This window comes from Mucor mucedo (genome assembly GCF_025094135.1).
Source record: "Mucor mucedo strain NRRL 3635 chromosome Unknown EV154scaffold_308, whole genome shotgun sequence".
In the NCBI taxonomy this organism is placed as follows: Eukaryota; Fungi; Mucoromycota; class Mucoromycetes; order Mucorales; family Mucoraceae; genus Mucor; species Mucor mucedo.
In genome coordinates this window covers 1-24,715 of record NW_026252592.1, presented here as the reverse complement: position 1 = coordinate 24,715, position 24,715 = coordinate 1, and the positions used below count along the sequence as shown (strand labels likewise).

General features: G+C 36.7%; 12 protein-coding genes across 12 annotated transcripts; 5 read left to right on the top strand and 7 right to left on the bottom strand.

Annotated features, from left to right (window-relative positions):
• Positions 1-158: 158 nt before the first annotated feature.
• EV154DRAFT_534052 (uncharacterized protein) lies at positions 159-645 on the bottom strand. Its single transcript, XM_051604010.1, has one exon. It carries the CDS (start codon positions 609-611, stop codon positions 294-296), a length of 318 nt encoding a protein of 105 aa, XP_051450047.1. The 5' UTR covers positions 612-645; the 3' UTR covers positions 159-293.
• Positions 646-1,350: 705 nt separating this feature from the next.
• Positions 1,351-2,759, bottom strand: EV154DRAFT_585515 (BTB/POZ protein; the record flags this gene model as incomplete). The annotated part of the gene is made up of 2 exons (XM_051606763.1): positions 2,139-2,759; positions 1,351-1,939 (listed from the first exon to the last, which is right to left on the bottom strand). Exons 1-2 carry the CDS (start codon positions 2,750-2,752, stop codon positions 1,351-1,353), a joined length of 1,203 nt encoding a protein of 400 aa, XP_051450046.1. The 5' UTR covers positions 2,753-2,759.
• A 364-nt stretch (positions 2,760-3,123) lies between these two features.
• On the bottom strand, positions 3,124-4,321 carry EV154DRAFT_608312 (chaperonin 10-like protein). Its single transcript, XM_051607677.1, has 2 exons — positions 4,264-4,321; positions 3,124-4,201 (listed from the first exon to the last, which is right to left on the bottom strand). The coding sequence occupies exons 1-2, from the start codon at positions 4,307-4,309 to the stop codon at positions 3,201-3,203; spliced, it is 1,047 nt and encodes a 348-aa protein (XP_051450045.1). The 5' UTR covers positions 4,310-4,321; the 3' UTR covers positions 3,124-3,200.
• Positions 4,322-7,562: 3,241 nt separating this feature from the next.
• EV154DRAFT_608311 (P-loop containing nucleoside triphosphate hydrolase protein) lies at positions 7,563-9,787 on the bottom strand (the record flags this gene model as incomplete). The annotated part of the gene is made up of 2 exons (XM_051607676.1): positions 9,732-9,787; positions 7,563-9,670 (listed from the first exon to the last, which is right to left on the bottom strand). Exons 1-2 carry the CDS (start codon positions 9,757-9,759, stop codon positions 7,563-7,565), a joined length of 2,136 nt encoding a protein of 711 aa, XP_051450044.1. The 5' UTR covers positions 9,760-9,787.
• Positions 9,788-10,059: 272 nt separating this feature from the next.
• Positions 10,060-10,338, bottom strand: EV154DRAFT_387636 (uncharacterized protein; the record flags this gene model as incomplete). The annotated part of the gene is made up of 1 exon (XM_051595063.1): positions 10,060-10,338. A coding segment is annotated over one exon (279 nt), but the record flags the coding sequence as incomplete, so codon positions are not given.
• Positions 10,339-11,698: 1,360 nt separating this feature from the next.
• EV154DRAFT_585490 (Muskelin N-terminus-domain-containing protein) lies at positions 11,699-14,374 on the top strand (the record flags this gene model as incomplete). Its single annotated transcript, XM_051606762.1, has 9 exons — positions 11,699-11,858; positions 11,922-12,032; positions 12,083-12,141; positions 12,199-12,336; positions 12,397-12,818; positions 12,884-13,058; positions 13,148-13,314; positions 13,400-14,214; positions 14,271-14,374. Coding segments are annotated over 9 exons (2,151 nt in total), but the record flags the coding sequence as incomplete, so codon positions are not given.
• Positions 14,375-14,455: 81 nt separating this feature from the next.
• Positions 14,456-15,115, top strand: EV154DRAFT_608308 (uncharacterized protein; the record flags this gene model as incomplete). Its single annotated transcript, XM_051607675.1, has 2 exons — positions 14,456-14,698; positions 14,756-15,115. The coding sequence occupies 2 exons, from the start codon at positions 14,456-14,458 to the stop codon at positions 15,113-15,115; spliced, it is 603 nt and encodes a 200-aa protein (XP_051450041.1).
• A 42-nt stretch (positions 15,116-15,157) lies between these two features.
• Positions 15,158-15,919, top strand: EV154DRAFT_534047 (uncharacterized protein). Its single transcript, XM_051604009.1, has one exon. The coding sequence runs from the start codon at positions 15,251-15,253 to the stop codon at positions 15,722-15,724; it is 474 nt and encodes a 157-aa protein (XP_051450040.1). The 5' UTR covers positions 15,158-15,250; the 3' UTR covers positions 15,725-15,919.
• EV154DRAFT_433126 (uncharacterized protein) lies at positions 15,798-16,342 on the top strand (the record flags this gene model as incomplete). The annotated part of the gene is made up of 3 exons (XM_051596716.1): positions 15,798-15,882; positions 15,946-16,074; positions 16,143-16,342. 3 exons carry the CDS (start codon positions 15,798-15,800, stop codon positions 16,340-16,342), a joined length of 414 nt encoding a protein of 137 aa, XP_051450039.1.
• A 1,368-nt stretch (positions 16,343-17,710) lies between these two features.
• On the bottom strand, positions 17,711-17,899 carry EV154DRAFT_385446 (uncharacterized protein; the record flags this gene model as incomplete). Its single annotated transcript, XM_051595036.1, has 1 exon — positions 17,711-17,899. A coding segment is annotated over one exon (189 nt), but the record flags the coding sequence as incomplete, so codon positions are not given.
• Positions 17,900-19,457: 1,558 nt separating this feature from the next.
• On the top strand, positions 19,458-20,241 carry EV154DRAFT_534040 (uncharacterized protein). The gene has a single exon (XM_051604008.1). The coding sequence runs from the start codon at positions 19,467-19,469 to the stop codon at positions 19,938-19,940; it is 474 nt and encodes a 157-aa protein (XP_051450037.1). The 5' UTR covers positions 19,458-19,466; the 3' UTR covers positions 19,941-20,241.
• Positions 20,242-22,003: 1,762 nt separating this feature from the next.
• On the bottom strand, positions 22,004-24,591 carry EV154DRAFT_534033 (uncharacterized protein; the record flags this gene model as incomplete). The annotated part of the gene is made up of 7 exons (XM_051604007.1): positions 22,004-23,254; positions 23,329-23,593; positions 23,746-23,829; positions 23,922-24,005; positions 24,103-24,186; positions 24,293-24,388; positions 24,486-24,591. The coding sequence occupies 7 exons, from the start codon at positions 24,589-24,591 to the stop codon at positions 22,042-22,044; spliced, it is 1,932 nt and encodes a 643-aa protein (XP_051450036.1). The 3' UTR covers positions 22,004-22,041.
• Positions 24,592-24,715: the final 124 nt, after the last annotated feature.

The following is a 24,715-nucleotide window of genomic DNA, read 5'->3' as shown; positions in this document are numbered from 1 at the left end:
TTTATTTTCTACTGAAATTTGTGGTGCGTGTAGATATTTTTTGGTTCGTATTTCTCAAGATGGTTTTAGAACATTGTATATGGCCGGAGAAAAGTGGGAGGTGTAGACTTTATTCGTTATTTATAATACTATTTTTGTCATAGGATACAGTATAACTATGATAATCGTAGGTCCGAATTTGACAAATTTTTATACATATTGATTTATTTCTGTGAATTCTACATAGTATCTGGAGTATCATTTAATTTAGACCAACTAGATGAGCTTTTATTTTATGGTATATGTATAATTATTTATTCGACAATACGGACATCTTCACTTTCAGCGGAAACGATATTTGTAATACGCTCATGCACAGCATGACCTTGCTTTCTACGATCTAAAAATTCCCTTCGTGATAATTCAACTTTGACTTGTTTTGAGGCACTGGTTTTATCTTCACCCATACTTCGTTTTGATCCAGCATGATTAGAGTCAGCATTTATACCCACATCATTCTTGTCAACTTTGGCCTCTCTTCTAGTATTTTTTATAACATTATAAGCATTGACACAATACGTTGTCACCATCAAGATGAAAACCAAACAAAGCGTTATGATACTAAATCGCATTTATAATAGGACAAATTAAAAAAAAAATATGTTCAGAGAATAAACAGCAAAAAGGAGGCAATAAAACAGGCCTTTTTATATATACATCTATGGACATCATTTGATACCAAGGATAAATCCGAATGTGTCTTTTATGCAAGCAACTAAATAGGGGAGAAAAAAGCTAAAAAAGTTTTGTTTCTCCCTGTTTTGTAGAAAAGATTTAATCATAACAGGATCAGCATTTTGCATACAAGGTAAATTTTGATAATTCATGTGTGTTTGGCCTATAGTATACTTTTTATTTTGAAATTAAAATAGCTGCATGCATTCGAGATTAAGTAGAAAACAGCAAATGCCAAAAAGAAAATAGTTGTTAAGAAATGAAGACAGGCTGGATTTACAAAATGTTGTGATCTGAACACTCCTTAATTGATAAGGTCGCTTAACAGCTCATTCGAAACATTTTTTTTTTCACTGCGCCAAATCTACGTTGCTAAATAAAGACATCACTTCCACAGTAATTGTTAATTCCTGTGCATGCAGTGGCGCTTTTACGTATTTGTTTACATTAAAAAAAAAATGCAAAGGAAGGCCTTCCGAACAGACACACATTTAAAATAATCAAAATGTCGTAATCATTATTAATAAAGACCAACTAAGATGGTGCTTATATCATAAATGACATACTGCTCTCACTTTTATAAATACTGATTAAATCATCAACGTGGTAAAATTTTAATAACTTTATTTAGCTCGATCAATTAGGATCAGCTGTAAAAGTGGTGTCGTATCTGCGAACAATTGTTCTCTTCGAAGCCACTTCGACACACTTTTTATTTAAATGTTCACATTTTTCAAATGTTATGAAGTTTTTTTCACATTGTAAACAGACATCTCGATTTTCTATTATGTTCATTGATGCAATTACTTGAGATGATTTGCGAGCTTCATTCTGATTAATGGCTGGCGATGTTTCAAGAGAATCCATGTAAAGTTTTATAATTTCTTCCTCGTCAAGAAATAAAAACTCGTCCTTATTATTCTCGATTTGCTTTTCTTTCTCGTTAATATCCTCGATTAAATTTTCCAGTCCGTAATACTCGGCTTCAACCTTTAGCTTGTTTAGAATATTCTTGTTATTGGTAAAAACTGTTTTGGTACGTATATATTGTAAAATATGCCTGAACATATCCCCGCTACGATCTATGAAGATTTCAGATCTTCCATTTTCCGAAAAGCCCGTACTTTCATACGGTTGGCCCACCAAATTTTGAAAGTAGGGGAGATCCTTTAGCATTTCGCGTTTAGTATAGAAGTTCTTTCCTCCAACGTTAAGCTTAAGTACACTAATTGTTTTCATTTAGGGTCAAGAAATAAGATAAAACAGCGGGAATTGCTCTTCAATTAATATACATGTAAATTGAAAGGACACATGATTACATCAACATTATGTAAGTTGATTTGATTTATCGCCACATTGCTTAAGTATTAGTTTATTGTAAACATGTGATTAAAATAGAATTAAAACCGTCCGAAAATGCTTACTGGGGAATTTTAGATACGAGAAGTAGCTGCCTTTGGTCACCTCGCTCCCAGTAGAAATTGCTTGAAAAACAACTCTTTCTGGACATATGGCAGGTTGGATAACTACCATGAGTTTTACAATTCCATTTTTTACAACAGAATGTTACAACAGATACAAACTCATATCGGCTGGATAGTGTTTCAGTCACATTTTTGCTGTTGAATCCAGACAAACACACTTCATATGCCAACTCGTCCAAGGTAACCAACTTGAATTCTTTTTTCTTACTGTCACATTTTTTTTGCAACATCTTATCGAGCAAACAAACCAGAGAATCTAATTGGTAAAACTGTGCTTCGCATTTTAGCTCATACAAATCACCAGTGTCATGAATTTTGTAACTTCTTAAATACTCCAAGATAATGCCAAACAGTTCTCCATCTCGATCAATGTAAACCTCTCCATTTTCAAGTGCTTCAACATTATTGCTATTGAGCAGCTGCTCAAAATATTTTGATGGTTTTAAAGTGCTAAACGCCGTGCTAAAAGACGTACCACCGACATTGAGTTTGATAACGCGTTCATTTTCTTTGCACGTTTCCGATGGGTTTTTTGTGTTCTCCTCGTTAGACATTAGTATACCAATGAGAAAGTGAGAAAAGGACAAAAGTGAAGACTATTTATTTTCTTCCAAATATTTGTTGATTGAATTGGCAAATTAGATAATAACAATATACCCATGAATTTTAACTAGCTATAAAACTTAGCAAAAGTAAGGTGCTGTAATATGTATACATCACTAATTAAGCTCTCGTATAAGAATGTCCGACATGTCATAAATTTATGATAAGCTATAAAAAAGGTCTCCATTCTAACAGCATTATCATTGCAATTATCGCGGAAGTCTATTTAGAACACAGTCGCTTACTGTTTCAAACACAAAGGGCGTTTTTTTTGTTGGTTACAGCCGATACCAACTGATTGAGTTAAAAAAAAAACGTAAATAATGAAAATTTGAAAATACATTTATTGCGAGTTCTATAAAATATGTGGATATACAAGGGGAAATGAAGGTGTACAAATTAGTTTTCCAAGATGATTCTGTATCTGGGCTTTCCGTCCTTAAAGGCTTGGATGGCTTCGTTACAGTCCTTCATGGAATACTTGTTCAACCAAGGCTTAACATCATGTTCAGCGGCAAAGTTTAACATATCCTCAATCATAGCAGGAGAACCAATCATTGAACCTACAAGAGCAATTTGACGACTGGCCAAGATCATGGAAGGAATACCGGAAAGAGGAGCTTCAGGAAGTGCAACCATGATGAAGTAACCGTTGGTATCGATCAAATTGAAGTACATCCCCCAGTTAAAGTCCTCACTGATATGGGTAGCAAGAATATGAGTGAATGTACCCTTGTGGGGTTCAACTTGTTCAGGCTTGCTGGTAACAACATATGAATCACAGCCAAGTTCCATGGCATCATCGCGCTTTCTGTCTGAGCTGGAAAGAGCAACAACTTCGGCACCCATGGCCTTAGCCCATTGAACAGCAAAGTGACCAAGACCACCAATACCGATAACACCAACCTTGCTGGATGCATTGACACCGTAACGCTTGAAGGGGGAGTAAGTGGTAACACCAGCACAGAAGAAAGTGGCAGCAACTTCGTTGGTCATATTATCGGGGATCTTGAAAACGAAACGTTGGTGACCTCTCCACTTGTCAGCATAACCACCGAAAGACTTATCACCGTTAGGGTAACGGCTGTTATAGGTATAGGTACAACGGCCTTGACAGATGTTTTCATCACCTCTCTTACATTCCTTACACTCACCACAAGAGCCAGATTGAGCACCGACACCAATACGATCACCGACCTTAATATGCTTGACGTTTTCACCTACACGTGTACATTCACCGACAATTTCATGGCCAGTAACACAGGGGAAATCAGTCTTACCCCAATCTTCTTCTTGAGTATGGATATCAGAGCCACAGACACCACAATGGCTGACCTTCATATCAACACTGTCTTGGTCAAAGTTCTTTAAAGGTAACTCGATCCATTCCAAAGGTTTGTCTGTAAAAAAAAAGCTCAATTAATATATAAAACATTGACCATTTATTTTTGTTAACAAGTACCTTTAGCAGTAATGGCCCAGCCGTGGAAAGTATTTTCAGATGACATTTTTAATTGATATAATTTATTATGAAAAAAAAAAAGAAAAAATAGATTGAATTATGGTCTTCTTTTATATCCTGTCAAATTTTTTAATTTTAATGACAGATCTAGGGGAAGGAAAAGTTGATTTCTAATCAATTTTTTCCAATTTTCTACAGCCTACAATGGATCGATTTTCAAGCCTTCAAAATAATGACATAAATGTAAATTCAATAAATATTCGTTGTACTGTCACGTATTCAATCAATCCACAAAAAATAAATGGAAGTCTTACCTTCATTAGGTAAATAACAAAGGTTTGCGTGCTGGAAAACCATAGAAGAATAGTGACGGGTGAAAGACCATGAGTGACGGGTGTATAGAAAGTGACGGGTATGAGTGTCATTTTTTTCTTCTTCTTTCATGATCGGAATTATAAACCGACAGATCTGTGTCCGAAAAAAATAAATGAAGCTTATCGGATAATGTAAAAATATAGGTCCATAATTGCCTGGAACAAACTGAAGGGTGAGATGGGTATGTCCTGTATACATATGTGCAGCAAAAGCTATACTTCAAAGTATCTATGTATTGTACCATAAAAGCTTGAGATTTAATCGTAAAGTCAAAATGGAAGCGTGTTTCAGTTGACTTACAATGGTACAAACCGGGTGCATATTAACAAAAAATAGCGCTGTGGATACCAGGAACCTTATTGAGTTAGCCGCTAGGAAGACCGAGGGAGACAAAGTTCGGAATGATATCACGTACAATGTATGAACTGCTATATAATATATTATAACAAATCTTGAAGGCAACATTGAGACGCACATATGTCTCATATGTAACCTTGATGTTAAGGATATGTATACATCAAGCATTGTCAAGACAGGGTAAAGTTAATGCCATAATCTATTATCATTACAACTTTTTTTTGTGAAACAGCGCTAATATGCACAATTTTTATCTTTATCGTCAAATCGCCTAGACGCGACAGCCGCCTGTAGAGGTATAATACGTTAATTAAAAAAATATGAATCATAATTTTTTAATGTCAAATGTGATAACAAGGTTTACATAGAATCTCTATGTCAGAAAACCGAATAAATTGAAATCAACACGTAAATTTAGAATATTTATTGCAATAGATATTAGAACTAGAGGTCAATGTAAACGCATTGATAAACTTGCTATCGGGAAAGATAGGGTAGGAGCCAGACCCCACATTAAAATTACAATTTAAAGAAATGAGATTAGCATTGCAAATACATTCTTATCCCGCCAAACATCTGTGTTCTGACCGATATTACCCTTCGCAAAAGATGGCTAACGATTGATGTTGATACTGTGCTGTGTTTCATGCAATGTTAACTGACAAAATGACATCATATTTTTTTGTGAAACACACATCACAAACATTAGGCTGTCAAGATTTCGATTATTTCTTGTCCTGGTCGCTTTTACAGGAACCACAGCGTGGTTTTCCAAAAGATAGATTCCAATGATGTTGGTTTAATATGCAATTATGGCATCATACCCCGCCCCGTTTTATAGTTCTTCTATAAACCACTTTTACGAGAGGCAAGGTGGATTTTACGCTACTTTCTGGGTATATAGTTTTACCACGATTGAAATAATTAACCGACAGCCTGAATTTGTTAGCTGCTTTGTGTGGCTGGTAATTATTCGAAAGTATAAAGCGATCTTTTGTTGTATTAGTAAGCAAGTCAATCAGCTTCTCTCGATTTATTGTTAGATTTTTAATTTCAATACATTCACAGAGACGCTTACTACAGATAAATCACAAAGAAAACAAACGGCTTGATGATATGGTCACCGTGATTTCTATTTTAGGGTTTTTGTTGAAGACGTCGAAAAATAACCGTTTTTCTCCCCCTTTTATAATACAACCAACCATGCTCTTAATAGACATTACCGAAAACACTCCCAAGCGTCGTATACAACTCGATGGTAACACATGTGGGATCGCGGACATTCAATGCGCCATGTCCATACCTAGATCAACGATCGTCGATTGCGTCAATCGTTGGAAGGAAACTGGTACCCGTATTGCAGAGACACGTAAATAAAAGCAAATTAAGTTGTCTGAAAAAGACTAACGTACAGATGTATGCAGCTTTAGGGAAGAACCCTTTGTGCCATTTGTAACCCACAAAGAGAAATTGAAGACCGTAGGAATCAACATGCATAGACGGATTTTGAGCAAGTATACGACTATCAACGGGTTTGGTTCTTACTCCCCAACTTATGTACCAAAATTGATGCCTTGACACATGCAAAGAAGACCCACTTGGGACAAAGATAAAGTGAATTGGACCCCAGAACAATTGGGAGACGTTATTTGGTCGAATGAGTCCAAGTTCAACGTCCAAGGTAGTGATGGAAGGGTCCGAGTGGTCAGGAAAGAAGGGGCAAGGCATCACCCAAACCTTGTTAGAAGACTGTAAACTTAAAAAACGGTTTAGTAAGATTTGGAGGATGAGGACCTCTTGTTATCGTTAAAAGGCATAATAAATCAAGAAGCCTATATCGACTGTTTGTCTAATCACTTTTTTCCCTGGCTTGAAAATGTCACCAAAGAAACATCCAAGGACTTTATTCACCAGAAGATGCCGCTTCATGACATACTGGCAGCTATGCAAGCTGGCACAAGGCGAGATGTAGTGTTGACAGGTTTGATTTTTGGCCTGCCCAAAGCCCAGACATCAATCCAATCGAGTTTGTCTGGGCTTACTTGGAGAGACGCATGGAGGGCCGCAGATACCAAATAAAAAATAGGAAACATTTAGAAGCAGCTCTTCGTGATAAGTGGTATGATGTACCATAGACATTTTAAGAGAAATTGATCAGAAGTATGACCTCTCGGTGTGAGGCTGTGATAGAAGCAAAAGATGGGAACACAAAGCATTGATTTGCAAATAAAAACATATATTCTTAAATTAAACATATCAAACTTGAAGCGTTTAAATTTTGACAGGATTAAGGGGACCTTTTACTGATATCATTTTTAAAAAAATCTGAAATCGAAAAAAAAAAAGATGAAAATAACGATGATATTTTATAAAAAAAAGTCAATTTTTTTTATTTCTATTGGGAGTTTTTTTTTGGGAATTTCATAACTGCTAATTAAATTTATAATAAAAAAAAGGTGTGATAGGTATTGAATGCTAAATAGATGAGTGGATGCACGTTTTGAAAAAATAAAATTAGAAGATCATAAGGGGAAAAGAAGAGAGAAAAAACGAGTAGGTGACATGATTTAATAACCACCACGTCCACCACCGTAACCACCTCTTCCACCACCGCGACCTCCTCCTCCACCGCCACGGCCTCCACCATATCCTCCTCCTCCACCGCCACGGCCTCCACCGTAACCGCCTCCTCCACCGCCACGGCCACCGCCATAGCCTCCACCATAACCGCCGCGTCCACCGCCACGACCACCGCCATAGCCTCCACCACCGCTATAAGCGCTACGACCACCTCTGTTTTCACGTTCTTGAAGAGCAGGCAAAGTTGTGGGAGCACTAAGAGTGATGTTTTGAGTAGTCCAAGGCTTACCGGCTAAAAGAATACTGCCGTCTTCCTTAATCTCGACCTTATCACAGTTGATATCAAAGACAACACCCATGGAGTCTTGAGTCATACGCATGCTCTTAACTTCATCGTAACCAATTTCGGAGTATTCACGAGTCAAGATGTTACGAACATAACCGGGATGTTGGATAGTGTAAGATAATTGCATCATGAGGGTAGTTTGTCCTTCTTGAGAGGTCAAAAGAGAACGAGAGGGAACACCTTGATGATAACCAGTCATGAAAGCAAGAGCGGCAGCAACAGAGTTTTCAGCACCATGCTTAGCGATCAATTGTCTGGCAGATTCGGCAAAGAAAGGCAAAACTTCGGGCTTGACTGAATCGATAGACTTGAAAGCATCATCGGTAGTGGCTTCAATAATATCTTCAGGACGGGGAGCGGATAATTGTTCGAATTGAACACCGGTACGCTTAGAGATATAGGACAAGAGACCTTCTTCCATAGGCTTGAAGAAAGTAACACAGACACCGGAGCGACCAGCACGACCAGTACGACCAGAACGATGGACATAAGACTCAGGGTCCTTAGGAGGTTGACAGTTGATGACCAAATCAACTTGGGGAATATCTAAACCACGAGCAAGGACATCGGTACAGACAATACACTTGTATTTACCTTCACGGAAAGCCTTCATGGTAGATTCACGAGAGGATTGGGCAATATCACCATGTAAAACAGCGGCATCTTGCTTAATTTTGTCATGGGCACCCAATTCATTGGCATCGGCTTTAGTGGCACAAAAAATAACAGTCAAACCACTACGACCGTAAACATTAACGACATCACCAATGATATCAGCACGGGTATGGTAAGAAGAAGGCATAGCAATATGACGAATGTTGGTATTGGTTCTGTTCTTGGCATTACCGATTAAATCGATACGTTCATAATCTTCCTTGAGGAAACGCTTGATAGTCTCCATGACAGATTCAGGGACAGTAGCAGAGAACAACAAAGTTTGATAATCACGGGTAGCCTTTTGTTCTTGAATAGAAGATAACAAGTTGAACATATCTTCCTCGAAACCACGAGCATCCAACATTTCATCAGCTTCATCAAGAATAATGAACTTGAGGTCTTGCAACTTCATGTTACCGAACTTGATATGATCGAGAATACGACCGGGAGTACCAACGACAACATCGACACCATCACGGAAGACGGAGGTTTGCTCATTGTAAGGAACACCACCATAAACAGGTAAGGTCTTGAGTCTGTTACCGGATAATTGTTCGAAATCACCACAGACTTGCTTGGCTAAATCACGAGTGGGACAGAGAACGAGCACACGGGGAGATCTACCACGACGTTCCTTATATTCGGTATCGAGGGCCAACTTTTCAATGACGGGCAAAGCAAAGGCAAGAGTTTTACCAGTACCAGTACGAGCACGGGCTAAAACATCATTACCGTTGAAGATAAGATCGAAGGTGGCAGCTTGAATCTCGAAAAGGGACTTGATACCCTTGGCCTCCAAGTTGTCAATGGTACCTTGAGAGATACGGAAATTGGCGAGACGCAAGTTCTCAGGAATGTCCTTACCGGTCATGTCAATCTCTTCAATGATCTTACGCTTCTTGTTGGCGGCTTCAGCAGTTTCAGCAAAAGAGGGAGTAGAGATCTCAACGACTTCCTTAGTAACTTCTTCAACGACAACTTCTTCAGTAACAGTAGCTTCCTCGGTAACTGTCTTCTCTTCTCTTTCTCTCTTGCGAGAAGACTTTTCCTTCTTCTCCTTCTTCTCCTTTCTCTCCTTCTTCTCGGGACGAGCTACAAAAGAACTAGGTGTGAGTATTCTATCTTAGTGAGACTATGTGTTTAAATTAATTACCTTCTTTATGATCAACAGTAGTGGGCATCTTTAGAAATGTATATGAATGAATAAAGATCCTTAAAAAGATTTCTATGAGTTTTTTCTTCAGCCATTGTTAAATATCAGTAGAAAAAAAGTGACTTTCCAAATAACAGGTCACAATCAACGAATGTCTTACATTTGTGTGTAACGACAGAAAAAAAGGCTCTCTTCCAATTAAATGGGTAGGTTTATTTTTTATTGTTCAAAAAAGATATGAAACAAAAAATTATCTCTTTCTTTTTTTTAATTTGTCCAATGGATCAGGTTTAAGTGGTGGTAACTGTCTATTGGTATCAAGTAAATTAGCGGACAAATTATGAATAGAAGGTAATCGCCTATCGCTAGCGGGCATCGTTTCAAGAATAGCTTTGAGCATGTCTTCAATTGTTTTCAGTCTATCTTCGATAGCTTCCAAGGCTTGTTTTCCTCCTCTTTTGTTATCTTCTACCGTAGCACTTGGATAAATGCACTCGACGGCTGACTTTTCACAGCTACGACATGGCTGTTCTCCATTGCATTTTGTTTTTTTTCGTCGACATTCGCTGCATGCGCTTACAATCTTGGCTCGTTTCTTTCGAGGCTCTTCACTTGTATCCATATATTATATGTGAAAGAGGAAAAAAAAGGTGGAGAAAACCGGAAAAGAATAAAAAGTGGAATTTTGTTGTCTAAATCGGGATTATCATCATCTGGCTGCTACAATGAAATATCAATGTGAAACAAACACCTTTTAAATGAACCGAAAAAGTCATGATGACGTTGCTCATTAACCCCAATGTTGATGTTTTTTCGTCTGTCATACACATACTATAATTGGCATTTTGACATGGTGGTCAAACAAAAAGGGGGATCCAATATCCTCGTACACTGCGGCTGGCAAATTTTTTTGTAACCCAAAAAAAAAAAAATTATGATTGTCCTTTCCGAAAAATTACTTTGTCCTTGTGCTTTCTTTATCTAGCCATAAACAAATGCTTAATTAAATAATTAGTTGGTCAGATCTAAATTCGCGTCGTTAATAAACAAATTTTTAGTCTATTTAAATAGACTTTTACAACGTATTCCTCCTCCTGGCTTGGGAAACTCTATCGCCTTGATTTCAACACGCTCCGTTTATGGGGAACTCGCCAAGAAGGCAACAAAACAGTATTCAGGTCAAATGTGAGACGACGGTGGTGTTACCACAGGAATAATAAAATGTAATATTTGACTATGTAGAAGGAGAGCCATTATTATGTTCAACTCGATTTGGAATGAGCTCTTAAAAACTAAGGCTGACTGGGTAGCTATTATTGCTCTCTCTTGTTGAGAAAATCAAATCGAAAAAAGTGCTTGTGATCCAATGTGCTGCCGATACCGACAAAGTTTTAATTGGCATCAAAGCATGCCGATAGTGTCACACAAATGACCAAAGTATAAAGAATTGGTCTCTCAAAGGAGATTGCAGATGATGGTGGCCTTTCACAGAAGGTAAACGATCCGAACATTAACTATTTGTTGGTATCACCTTCTTCAATGAGGTCCTTCTCTTTTTAACCCAATAATTTAAAACGCATCGAAGTATGGCATTCCTCAGTGAGTGGTAATAAATTCTCCATCTATTTCATAATTATAATTCTTTTTTCTTTCTTTCTTACAATAAACTAAAAAAATAGATTATGGATTTGTTTAATAGTGACAGTAGTAGCAGCAACGAAGACACAAGTAAAGAAAGCTTATTGCCAAATCATCCATTATCTTTTATTCCACGCAACCAATTACAAGGAAATAATAAGCGATATAATCAGCATAGTACTTTACAGAGCAGACTAAATAACATCTATTACACCACATCGCCTACAAAGACAGATAATACCACAATTGCTGCCTTAACCCGTCAACATATGACTCGTGCTTCACAAATATCTTCGGCTTCCATGATGGCAATGTCCAAAGAAGTCGTACTTGACTACACTATCCATGATTATTCTTCTCATTCCGGCTCTTATCATCCCCAACATATATCTGTCAATATGCCTACACAGCAAGCGTCAAGATGGTCAAGTGGACTACATGACCATGAACAATATATCACCATAAAGTTTGAAACACCTGTTGTTGCAAGTAAGTTCAAAATTACAAATGTATCCTTCAACGTTCGGGAATTTTTAAAATAGTATCATTTAGGATCAATCACTTTCGGTAAATTTCATAAGGGTCATGTGTGTAATCTAAAAGAGTTCAAAGTGTATGGTGGTATGGACCCGAACGACGATATGATTGAGATATTACACAGCGGTAAGTTAGATTATACTTCTTACATCATATCACTGAAACGACCACAATAGGCCTGAAAAATGATACTGAGCCAGAATCATTTCCTTTAAAGAACCAACAAAAAAACATGGTAAAAATAATGCATGAACGTCTTTCACACAACACAATAACAATAAAACAATGTTAGATTTTTCCTATGAAATACGTTAAAATCGTACCACTTTCTGCGTTCGGTGCAAATTTTAATTATAGTATATGGTATGTGGAAATTCGAGGAATTAATGAGGAATCCGTGATCCAACGCGTTTGCTCAGAATACGAAAATGTAAGTCTCCTTTTATTTTTTTCTATCATGTGCGCATAGACTCACTCATGCATACAAAAGTTTAAAGAAACGGAAACAACCCGTCTTTGTTTGAAATACTTCCGTCAAAAAAACATGATGGATGTATTCGATATTTTAAAGAACAAGACTGGCGTAGAACTAGAACATCCATTATTATCTGATTTGCATAAACATCTTGTCATGGATGCAGATTTCAGTGCAGCAGAAACAGTGCTACAACAAGCTCATTTACGTAATATTTATAAACCTTATTCAGAATCTGCAAAATACACTCCTTTCTGGAAACAGATTCAGCTCGATGATTCTCCAAGTGCAAGAGGCGGTCATCAGATGTGTATTGATGTAGATGATAGGATGATTTACGTATTAGGCGGTTGGAACGGAAAAAGAGATTTAGCGGATTTTTGGTGCTTTGATATCAATGAAAATAGATGGCACCTGTTGAGCCTGGATACTCAACTGTAAGTAAATTAGCATCATCCAATTGTCCTCCTGTTTTTTTTGTTAAACAGTACTTTTATATTAGTCAAGGTGGTCCAACTCCTCGGTCATGTCACAAGATATGTTTTGATCCCGCCAGTAAATCCATCTTTGTACTAGGAAGATATGTTGAATCTCCTGTTGGGCAATCCCTGGAATCTGATTTCTATAGATATTATGTCGAGTTTGACCAATGGATAAAACTGAATGACCATACTGCGGTAAGTTGAGACACAATGTAGTATCGGTATCACTGATAAATGTAAAACTCACCTTTCAAAAACAAAAAACAAAAAAACAAAAAAAATAGCGTGAAGGAGGTCCTGAATTAATTTTTGATCATCAAATGTGCGTCGATCCACAAGGTGAAACTTTGTATGTTTTTGGGGGACGAACTGTAAACGGTGATACAAACATTCAAAATTACAGTGGCTTATACTCTTACAACATCAAATTAAATCAATGGAAACTAGTAAGGTAAAGTAAACATGGATTATATTTTTATTTATTATTCTTTTTTGGGATAGCCCGCTCAGATCTTTTAAAAAAAATTATGATGTAGGAACGATGATATGAAAACATCAGAACCTAAAAATTGTGTACCTTTAAAATCAAGAGTAGGTCATTCCATGCTGTTTGATCAAAGTCATCGATTATTATACGTGTTTGCAGGGCAGCGTGTAAAGGATTATTTGTCTGATCTCTATCAGTACGCTGTGGATGAGGATGTAGTGACAGAGATAGCTCAGGATTATAGTAAAGATGCCGGACCTGACGCAGGATTTACCCAGAGAGCCACAATTGACGAGGATTTACAAGAATTATACGTGTTGTCAGGATATATGCGCAATCCAGGTTGCGACATTGTTCGTAATGCGCTTTGGGTCTACTCAATTAAAAACAATGAATGGCAAAAAATCTATCAGAACGAAAATCGTGATGTGAGCCATGCGCCTTGCCCAAGGTTTGCACATCAAATGGTTTATGATCCTACTACAAGGACACAATATATATTTGGTGGAAACCCTGGAGACCATTTAGACTCTAGTAAACGCTTAGATGATTTCTGGGAACTGAAATTAACAAAACCAGATCCAGCTTCAATTCTTCGTCGTAGTCTTTACATGATTCGTATGCAAAAGTTAAGAGAGTTATGTAGCAAGGCATGTGACAAACATACCGATGATAATGTGAGCTCAGAAACATTGACAGCTTTGGATTATTTACGCACACAAGTTGCACCGGTTGTAAACCATGATAACGAAACAGAATCCAATGAATTTCATCAAATGTGCGCAAACCTGTGCTTGTTAAAAACAATGGAAGATGATGATGTAGCCAAAGATTCCTTCATGAGCGAAATTGTAAAATCGGAAGGTAAAATATACACACAAAGTTACGACTATTTGTGTTATTCATTTTTTTTTCTTTAGATGCCTTGTATGCAGAAAGAACGCGACTTTTTGAAAAATTGTTAGAATACATTCCTCAAGAAATGAAAGAACCACTGGGAAAACTAACAAACGCAGTCAAATTGATATCATAATAATAAATGTGTATATATCATCACATTCTTTTTCTTCTCTCTTCTCTCTTTACCTAAAAAAAAAGTTATCTTATGATTGATAGACAATTGAGAAATACGCTTATGTTAACCCATGGTGGGCTTATGGCATTTGTTTGGTTAGTAGCGGTACCAATGGCTGTTGGGGCAAGTATGTATGCAAGAAAGAAGAATAAGACCTGGGGGATTAAAGTACATATGGTTACGATGGCCACTGCAGCATTTTTGCCATTCACAATATCTGCCCTAATGGCATTTTATGTAGCGGGATCCAGTAATATCTATAAACCACATTCGGTAAGGACAGAAAATTAGGACGTGATCATACAGAGTATTTAATCTATATATATATAGAGCATTGGCACAGTATTAACATTTGGTGCATGGATACAAGTCATATTGGGTATCACGAATCACTGTATCTTTCGATATAGATTAAAAAATGATTGTTTACCAAGCGGTCGTCCCTGGAATAATCGTGTTCACATTTGGTTTGGTAAAATCTTGATGGTTTTGGCACTGATCAATATTCCTCTTGGCATGAAGGTGAAAAGACTAAGCACTACAATATTTATCTTGTACGCTATTTGGATTACGTTATTAGCCATCATGTTTATTTATTTGATTTGGATGAAGCAAGAAGGCATAAATATGCTAAATATAAAAGCTGAAACATTTGATGATGATGATAGCTGTGAAAGAAAAAAAAATTGACTGGCATGTGTGTCTCGATTTTAATGGGTCTTTTTTTTAAAAGCCAGGTTTTATTTATAACTCTTTTATTTATTATTTTTTTTTATGGCCCTTTTTTTTGTCTTTTTTTTCTTTATTTAAAATAAAAAAAAAATAATGACTACCGTCTTGACAGAAATATTGGAACAAGAACAAACCAGTTCATCTTTACTACAACTTTCAACAAATGATATACCACAAAAGATACTGGAATCAGAGACAGAAATAAAAAACAGAAAGGAAAAAGGAAGCGGAGGTAATTCTGTGTTTGATGTTTTCCTTACATCGATCCTATACGCTCTTCATTTTACATACATTTCATATATTGCTATCAAAACACTACATACATATCTTTACAACATTTATATATCTATTCGATTTAATGATCAAAATATCCATCAACGCATTCAACTTGATAAAGCACAATTGACAAAGATACCTCAGCACCTCACTATCAATGTCTCTCGCGAATTGTTGAGTACCAGATCATTAGAGGATTGGGAACGAACAATGTATAATATATCCTTCGCAACCTGTTGGGCTTGGGAATTTGGTATCAAGGAAGTGTCTGTGTATGATGCATCAGGTTAGTGACTTTATTTGTCCATGAAAGCTGAACGGGAAAGGACTGACAGTATGTTTTGAAAAAGGTGTAATGAAGTCAATGGCGATTGACTTGTACAAACAGCAATCCGCAATGTTACATCAGTGGATAAATAGATCTTCGCTTGAAGAGAAAAAACGACCTGGTACGGTATTATATAATTGTTATTGCTATAAAAGAAGAATATTAATTTGTTGTGTTTCCCTAGTTATTAAATTCTCAATATTATCAGGTGAAAATGGTCGAGCCCACATGGGACATGTAACACAAGAAATTGCAATGAAAGCGAGTCCCAATGATAAGATTGACATGAGACTAGTGGATGAATACATGCACAGTAAGATTTTTTTTTTTGTGTGTGTGTGTGTATAAAACAAAAGATGCGTTGGCTAATACTTTCAATAGTGGACACGATCTCGGATCCGGACCTCATGATTGTTTACGATGGACTTCCACATAACTACATTTCATTGGATGGTTATCCTCCCTGGCACATTCGTCTCACAGAAATTGCTAATTGCTCAAATTATCACTGTTTGAATTATGATTTATTCTCCAAATGTCTATATAAATATTCTAAAGTGGAACAACGTTTTGGTCGTTAGAACATCTGTTACATGTGTCTTGACGCTGTTCTTCTAAATAAAAAATCTGCGATTCCCATTTTTTCAATGGTGAAAATATCTTGATAAAATTAAAAAAAAAAGGGGGGGGGGGATAAGAAGAAAGTAAATCAGGACGCTGGCCAGTCTCCGTCGAAAGAAGCATGTCAACTGTTTATCGAAAGAAGCCTTCGCGTATCGCAATAAACTGCTTGCCCGACTGGTCGCCCTGTGAGCCCTGAAATATTTAGCGGGATATTTAGAATTACTTGTCAGAGAACCCAATACTCTAGTGCTATTCCTACTACAGCTAAAACCAGTTTTGGTCTTGTCAAATGGGGTCTCGTTATTTTCTTTTGAATATAAGAAGATATACTTAAATTACTAAGACCATCGTCATTCTCAGATTAAGGGAAATTTATGCGTCCTTTTCTTGTTTTTTGGTAGGAGATACTGTCGACGAAAAAAGGTTGGCCCAATAAAAAAAAATTGGCTAGTTTGATATGAAAATGGGTCACCAAGACGAAAATGATACATTGTTTTGAAAATGGGTCACCAATAAAGAGATGTAATGTATGCTTTTTATTTTGTTTCTTATAATCCTTTTTCACAATTCAAACATTTCTGCCAGAACGTCAAAGAATGCTTTATCCAATTCTCACAATCTTCTCTGCTGATGTGAAGTGATGCGTTGTGAATACGATCAGAGATTTTTTCATTCTGCCTGACAGAAGAAGGATCGTTATTTACAACAGTTTTCAGCTTGGACCAAAACTCTTGGATCAGATTTACAAAAGGATAATAAAGTGGCAAAAAGAGAAGTTCATAGCCACGTTGCCCAACCCAATCTTCAATAAGTGCAGCCTTGTGAATGGATGCATTGTCAAGAACTAGATATTTGTAGCTCATGTTAGCCGCATCCAGTGTCGTGAGGACTTGCTCTATGTATTCAAGAAAGTCACTGCTGGTAGTACCCTTCCTCTTGGGGACCTGAGATTTCTCACCAGTTCGAGTTCGAGTTCCACTCCTATCAGTAAGCACAACTTCTTTTCTGGATAATGTGATTAAACCACTTTTACAAATATCACCCAATATGCTGATATTTGCTCCCTTCGTTTGAACATCAATTTTGCAAGGTGTTCCAGCCTCAGACCATCCATATGAGCGATGCATACTCCTACTAAAGCCAGCCTCACCCAAGAATACATATTTATTCATAAAGTCTATGTTCTGGCTAACCCAGTATGTTACCGCATCTCGTCTTTTGGCAACAGTTTCATCCGTGTTTCTGCCATAATATTTAGGAATGATACGCTTGTAGATTAGGCAACACTTCTTCTTCATGTGATTCTCCACTGATCTGGGGGGGGGAGTGATCTGTATATCTCTAAATTCTTTTGACAGGTGGTTTGTATCAGCTTCGACTGTCAATGTTGGCTCATAAGCCAGCAGCTTAAAGATAAATACAGTATGTTTGTCTTTGAGTATCGTGGGTCGTCCCTTTCCTTCTTCGATTGCGATAGAATCAGAGAATCCTTTTTCAGCTATTTCGCTTGTCATTTGATTCTACTGCTTGAGTTTACGAGCAGCTGTTGACTTGGAGAGCCCTACCTTTCTATTCGCTTCACTGATACATATTCTCAAACTCTTGCAACAAATTGATCAAATTGACTACCTTTGCTTTGTTCTTGGTAATGTATGATTCCCTTTCCTTCTTCACTAAATCAAGGGAGGGATCCTTGGAGTGAGTTTTGGTCTTCCTCTTAGCTTCTTTTTGTGCTGCATTTACTGCTGCAGTCTCTTCCCAGTCCATATATGATTGTATCATTACAGGTACTGTCTCACTGTCAAAATTGTATTCTTCGTTCATGTTAAGCGACATGAAAAAATTGAAGAAGAGAAAAAGAAGAGAGAACTTGGCCAATCCTCATTACATTTCTGTATTGGTGACCCATTTTCAAAACAATGATCCATTTTCGTCTTAGTGACCCATTTTCATTTCAAACTGACCAATTTTTTTTTTTTTTGGGCCTACCTTTTTTCGTCGACTGTACACAGCCTATTTCACCACTTTCACCACTTTCACCACTTTCACCAATTTCATCAATTTCACAACCGATTTCTGACCACTTTCTTTTTTCTTCATCTTTAAATTCTATAAGCTCTTTTGTTTGTCAAGATTGGGAAAGATTGGGAAATGTCTAGAACTCCGTATTTTTTTTTTCAAACGTATTGTTTAGAATCACGCGATGGTCTACACGTCGATTTACATGCCATATTATCTAAACTTCATAGGATGATCGATTTCTGTTTTCCATAAAATCTGCTTCACTGTCATTACAAGCTACTATTGGAACGCAGATAGACAATTACCAAGCTCTGACTTGCTTGGGAGGTTTTTGCAAGTGTTTCTATTTTAAATAAAGGCTTAAACATTATGGATGATAAAATAGACAAATGAAATCATCCTGACATAAGCTTGTTTATCTATACATAAAGCTGGTTCACACACTTTATTCTTCTTCTTTTCTTTTCCCTCGACATACTTCTTTTATCGTATGAAAGTAACCAATCACGTAAAAAGGTTTGTTTAGTAGTGACTCTTGTTTATTTGAAAAGAAGCTAAATTGAAAAAGAAATATTGTGATATTGCGGCTGCGGCTAGTCTTTGCTATAAAAGGGCGACCTCCTAGGCAGAGAGTTCATGAGTTTTGGAACTCACGAACCGTGAATGGCTGTGATTGCACTGTAAATGGCTGTGATTACACTGTAAATGGCTGTGATTGCACTGTAAATGGCTGTGATTGCACTGTAAATGGCTGTGATTGCACTGTAAATGGCTGTGATTGCACTGTAAATGGTTGTGAATATACTGGCGAAAGATTGCTTTCATCAAAACAAATCTTAAACCTTCATGTCTACCGCTTTCATTGCAAAGAAATCACTGTTGAGTTGAATAAAGGCAAGTGCAAGCTTAACGTTCTTTTTTTTTGGATACTAATGAATATTTGACTTAATAGTCTCAAAAAGGGTGATCATGAATGACAAAGGGGTCTTTTTCTGTCCGTACATCGAGTTGGATCCTCAGACTGCACTTTTGCTAAACAACAGCTGGACTTTAAATCCAATGGCAGCTAAATCATGTGCCCATTTATTGGAAGAGGCTGTTTTTGTGGAGGGAGGCAAGTCTTTACTTGTTCTTGGTGGAGAGATAGATTCAAGACTCTCATCGCTGGATACACACTATGAAAAGACATCATCAACAAAAGGAAACATCCCCCAGTCCTCTTTACCTTACACTGATACAAGATACCAAAATGTAGAATTATGCTTGATTGACAATGATAATGCTAAGAAATCAGTGTTGGGAACCAAAACTATGAACGTTTTGATTACTTCATCTATACGCCTGGAAAGCAATCAGCCAGTAGTTGTCGGTGCCTCTAGTTCAAATGGATTCATACCAAGTAGAAGTACAAGGATCTTTATTGAGAAATGCAAACTTCAAGAAATTGAAATGACGACAAAAGCAAATACGCGACTTGATGGAATTAGATCTTCTCACCAATATTTGCTTTATCCATTCGATGAACATGCTTAGTTACGCCAACTAAGATCCAAGTTTGATCGATTGTCCACCTACCTGTGTTATCGATTTTCGTCTAAATTTACTAATGATGTTCGAACAAGACCTTGAACAATATGGACAATCGCAGATCGCTCCCGCAATCAAGACAGAGATTCCAGTGTTGCGGCCGCGTCAAAGCTTTTCAAGCACATCGCAACTCAAGTGTGGGAAAATGGAGCTGAAGCAAGCTTGAGTTTGAATTAGTGTTCGGAATGAAGATCGAAACTCTCGAGCGAGCTTCGATCGTGTTCCAGTCGAAGCTCGCTCGGATGCATTTTTCTGCAGCTCGAGCTCGCTCGAAGTTTCTTAAGTTCGGCTCGGTTGCAAATACGATAGCTCGAACTCGCTCGCCCTTTTTATTACACAAAGTGCACGTCAAAGTGATGTTAATTACAGAAATTTATGATAATAAAATTGTTATTTATTGAAATAGAAGTTGGAAAAAGAAAAAGAAAACTTATTTTTTCACCAGCCTTAACACCAAATTCGGATACTTAAATCAAACTATTACTGCATCTATATTTATAATACATTTGGATTTGCGAACATGAAAGCTTAAATTAATTCTGCTACGTCATGTTACTATGGTTGCTGTAAAAATATGGCTTAGTTGGGCATAGTGTGCAACACTGTATCATTTCTATGGTAAATGTGTTTGTTGGTTGTACAATTAAATAAAAGTCCAAAGCATTTTAGTTGGAATTATTAGAGCATAAATAAAAAAAAATGGTAAAGTGAAGATAAGATTATAATCAAGGGGAAATGCCATCTGTAGTCTTTCAAGGACCTTAACTTTAAAGTGACTACTATCGACATTTTAGCCGAGCGAGCTTCGAGCGAGCATCGATCGAAGCTCGCTCGAACCCAAAAAAAGTGGCGCAAGCTCGAGTACAAAAACTCGGTTCGAGCTTCGTTCGAACTGGCGCAAGATCGGTGCAAGCTCGAAAAGTTCGAACACTAGTTTGAATACTATTACATCTTTGAAACGTCAATTTAAACAAAGTGGAAAAGTCGAGAGAATATTTGGTTGTATTGAAGACTTGTATGAAGACGATATTTCAACAACTACAATAATGTTTTGCATGGAGAACAAAATTTAAAATAAACCAAAAGTGATACTGTTAGAACTTGGATACCACTTTATTATGGAAGAAAAAAATAAATTAATTAAAAAACGTATTCATGGTCTATGAGAAAAAACTATGGATATTTATATAAAGAACTGGGATAGTTCTAGGGAGAATATTAAGCGCCTTATTGGATCATGATGTAATAATCTGGTGATAGTAAATAATCAACATGTCTTTAAATTTAACCCTTCCATACTGAGTAGATAAATATTAGTCAGAGGGATCAACAGTTATAACATCAAATGACAAGAATAATATTTGTGCTCAGGATCTATTAATATTCTATAGTCCAGGCCCATTCGATTGTATTGTTTTTTGCAGAATAAATATTTACTCGCCACAGGGTTGTGCCCTGTGTACAGACTTCAACGGTAGGATGAGAACAAGCGGGGTAATGTGTGATTCATGATTAACTTTTATATTATTATTCATCCTTAATGTGATGTGACAATTAACTTTATTATTATATCTATGATATCCTCAACAAATAATAAGAAACAAAGAACTGAGCAATTTACTAAAGATTTTGGCTGCTCTGCTGTCATCTGAGATCGTAAATGGATCCAAGCAAATCAGTGAAATTAGGCTGTGAAATCGGTTGTGAAATTGGTTGTGAAATTGGTAGAAGTGGTGAAATTGGTGAAAGTGATGAAATTGGTGAAAGTGGTGAAATAGGCTCAATACAGTATCAAAGAAAAAGCCATTTTTATCTATTTTCTTGTACTTCGGCTTTAGGTTTAAAATTTTGTTTGTTCGATTTTAATAATAAGAGGACTCATTAGATCTTCACAAATCAAAGGATTTTCACACTCCTTGATTTACTATGGTTCCGGCTGTCGATAAACAAGTTTACTACTGGTATCAATCTGTGCAGCTAATTATTTCAGCCTATAACTAACAATGTATCTATGAAGAAAAAAAGTTCTGGAAAAACTTAAAACATTTTATTGGCTAACGTTTCCAAAGAAGAATGATTTAAAAGTGCCGAGTAAACCTTTTTGCTTTTCTTGGCCCTTTTCTCTACCAGTGGTTTTTTGCCTTCCGGAACTGGAGGTTTCTTGACTAAGTGACTTTTGTAACTGATTTGACGCATTGTCAGAATAATTTTCTAGCTTATGATTAACACTGTTTGATTTTTCTTTTTTTTTACTTTTGTCCTCCTTTCCACCTCTGTTGTCTACTGGCATTAATTGGTTATCAGTAGCACGCTTTTGTCCCCCATGAGTCGCTGAAGAATGAGGAGGAGGAGGGGGGCCGGGGAGATGTTTTGCAACTGGATTTTTTCTGCTGGCTTCGATGACTACTTCGATGACTACTTTGTCTTCGTTTAATTGTTTAGAAGGGTATTTTTGAGCCTCACCTTGAGTCTCACTTTGGCTCTCATTCGGATTCTCACCTTGATGCTCACCTTGATGCTCATTTTGATTTTTCCCTGGAGACACTTTGACTGGGGAAATAGCTTCAACTTTGATAGTCTTGTCTGTTGGCGCATTATTTATACTTTCGTTCACTTGTGTGGACTCTGTACTTTTTGGCTGTAAACCTTCTAACCCTTCATAAGTCCATTCTTTTAGAGAATAGTGCTCCCCAGCTACAGCGTATTTGGACAGTAAATCTGCTTTCTTGATAGCGTCATGTAATTTATCTTCGTTTTTTACTAGAAATGGACGATTGTACTTCTTTTGAAATGCGCCAATAATCTTATTAAATTTTTTGAGAGAATTATCCTCAACACTTTCAGCGGTTTTTGCAGTTTTGACATTATCAAATTGTGGTTCAATCATAAAACAAACCGCCTGTTTCCTTGCTTGAAGTGTCCAGTTCTTGTGTCCAGAAGATTCAAATAACTCTCCTATAGTATCTAGTCCAGTAAAGTCGCAGCAAATAAGTTCGCTAAAAATTATTGTAATCATATTTCCTATATCTTCAGTTTGTCCGCCAAGGCATTCCTCGATATCTTTTTTCATCTCGCTGTAAGCAGTGAGTATCTCTTTTTCATTTTCAGGAATAAATAAATTGTTGTCTGCTTGGTTTATAAGATTCTGAAGCTCCTCGTAGGTTTTTTTGGATTCTTTTGTTAATTCCTCGGCTTTGTTCTTTTCCTTTTCAATGTCCTCATTTTCTTTTTCTTTGTCTTCATTTTTTTTTTGAGCTCTTCTTTCAATTTTTCAATCGCATTTTTAAAGTTTAGGTGTAAAATATCTGCTTCCGTGTTTAAATAATTTTCGTACTTGAAACAGTCCTCTTCAGTGATAAGTTCATCTTTTGGATATATTTCTTCTGACAGTACAGTACAGTTCCATTCGCCATTCATGGTTTTGTATCTTTCGATATTGAAATTAAATTCCTTCTGAATGTCTACTGAGACTTCATTTAACTCTGCTTTGTCATTACTTTGGCTAACATCACATGAGCTACTATATTTCCAACTCTCTTTGTCTGTCACAGAATTATTGGGGCTACCTATATTTCCGAATAAGCTCTTATTTCCAATATCTTTTTGAAGTTGATGGAATTAGTCACGGTGCAACTTTAGCAGCTATAAACTACACGTACCTTCATCATACTCAGGCATTTTATCCAGTATTTCTAAACAAGTAAAGAGATTATCAATATCTAATCTGTACGGGTAATAAATGTGGTCATACCTGTTTTGTTAGATGATTCATCTGACAGTTCTTCTTCCGTTTTAACATTCATCAGCTCTTTGTTTAAAGTGGTAATACTGTCTTCTAGTGTCATTTTCAACAAGGAAAAGGAGAAAAGGGCGGGGATAAAGAGATCATCAATATCTAATTTGTACGTGTAATAGATGGGAAAATACCTGTCTGAATAAATGGATCCACTGTCTTTTTTATATCCGTGTTAACGCTGTATGAAGATTCAATCTTTTTGTCTACTGGAGTCACTTTTAACAAAGAAAGGGAAAAAGCAAAGCAAAAGGAGGTGGAGAAATAAAGAGATTGTCAATATCCCATTTTTACTTGTAATAGATGTGGACATACCTGGGTTATCAAATGATTCAACTAGTAATTTTCCCTCCAGTTCATCAATCTTTGTCACTTCGTGTAAAGGAAAATTACTGTCTTCTATTGTCATTTCAACAAGGAAAAGGAAAAAAGGAAAAAGAAGGGTGCGGGAGAAATAAAGAGATTGTCAATATCTTATTTGTACGTGTAATAGATGTGGATATACCTGTTTTGTTAGATAATTCAGCTGTTAGTTCTCCCTCCAGTTCACCATTCATTGGTTTTTCGCATGAATCGTCAATAATCTTGTCTACTTGAGTCACTTTTAACAGAGAAAGGGAAAAAGCAAAGCAAAAGGAGGTGGAGAAATAAAGAGATTGTCAATATCTAATTTTTACTTGTAATAGATGTGGATATACCTGGGTTTTCAGATGATTCAACTAGTAATTTTCCCTCCAGTTCATCAATCTTTGGCTTTTCGCATGGATAGTCAATAATTTTGCCTACTTGAGTCACTTTCAACATAGAAAAGGGAAAAAAGCAAAAGGAGGGGGGAGGAATAAAGAGATCATCAATATCTAGTTTGTACGTGTAATAGATATGAAGATACCTGTATTGTTATATGGCTTCACTGACGGGGTTTCACCCG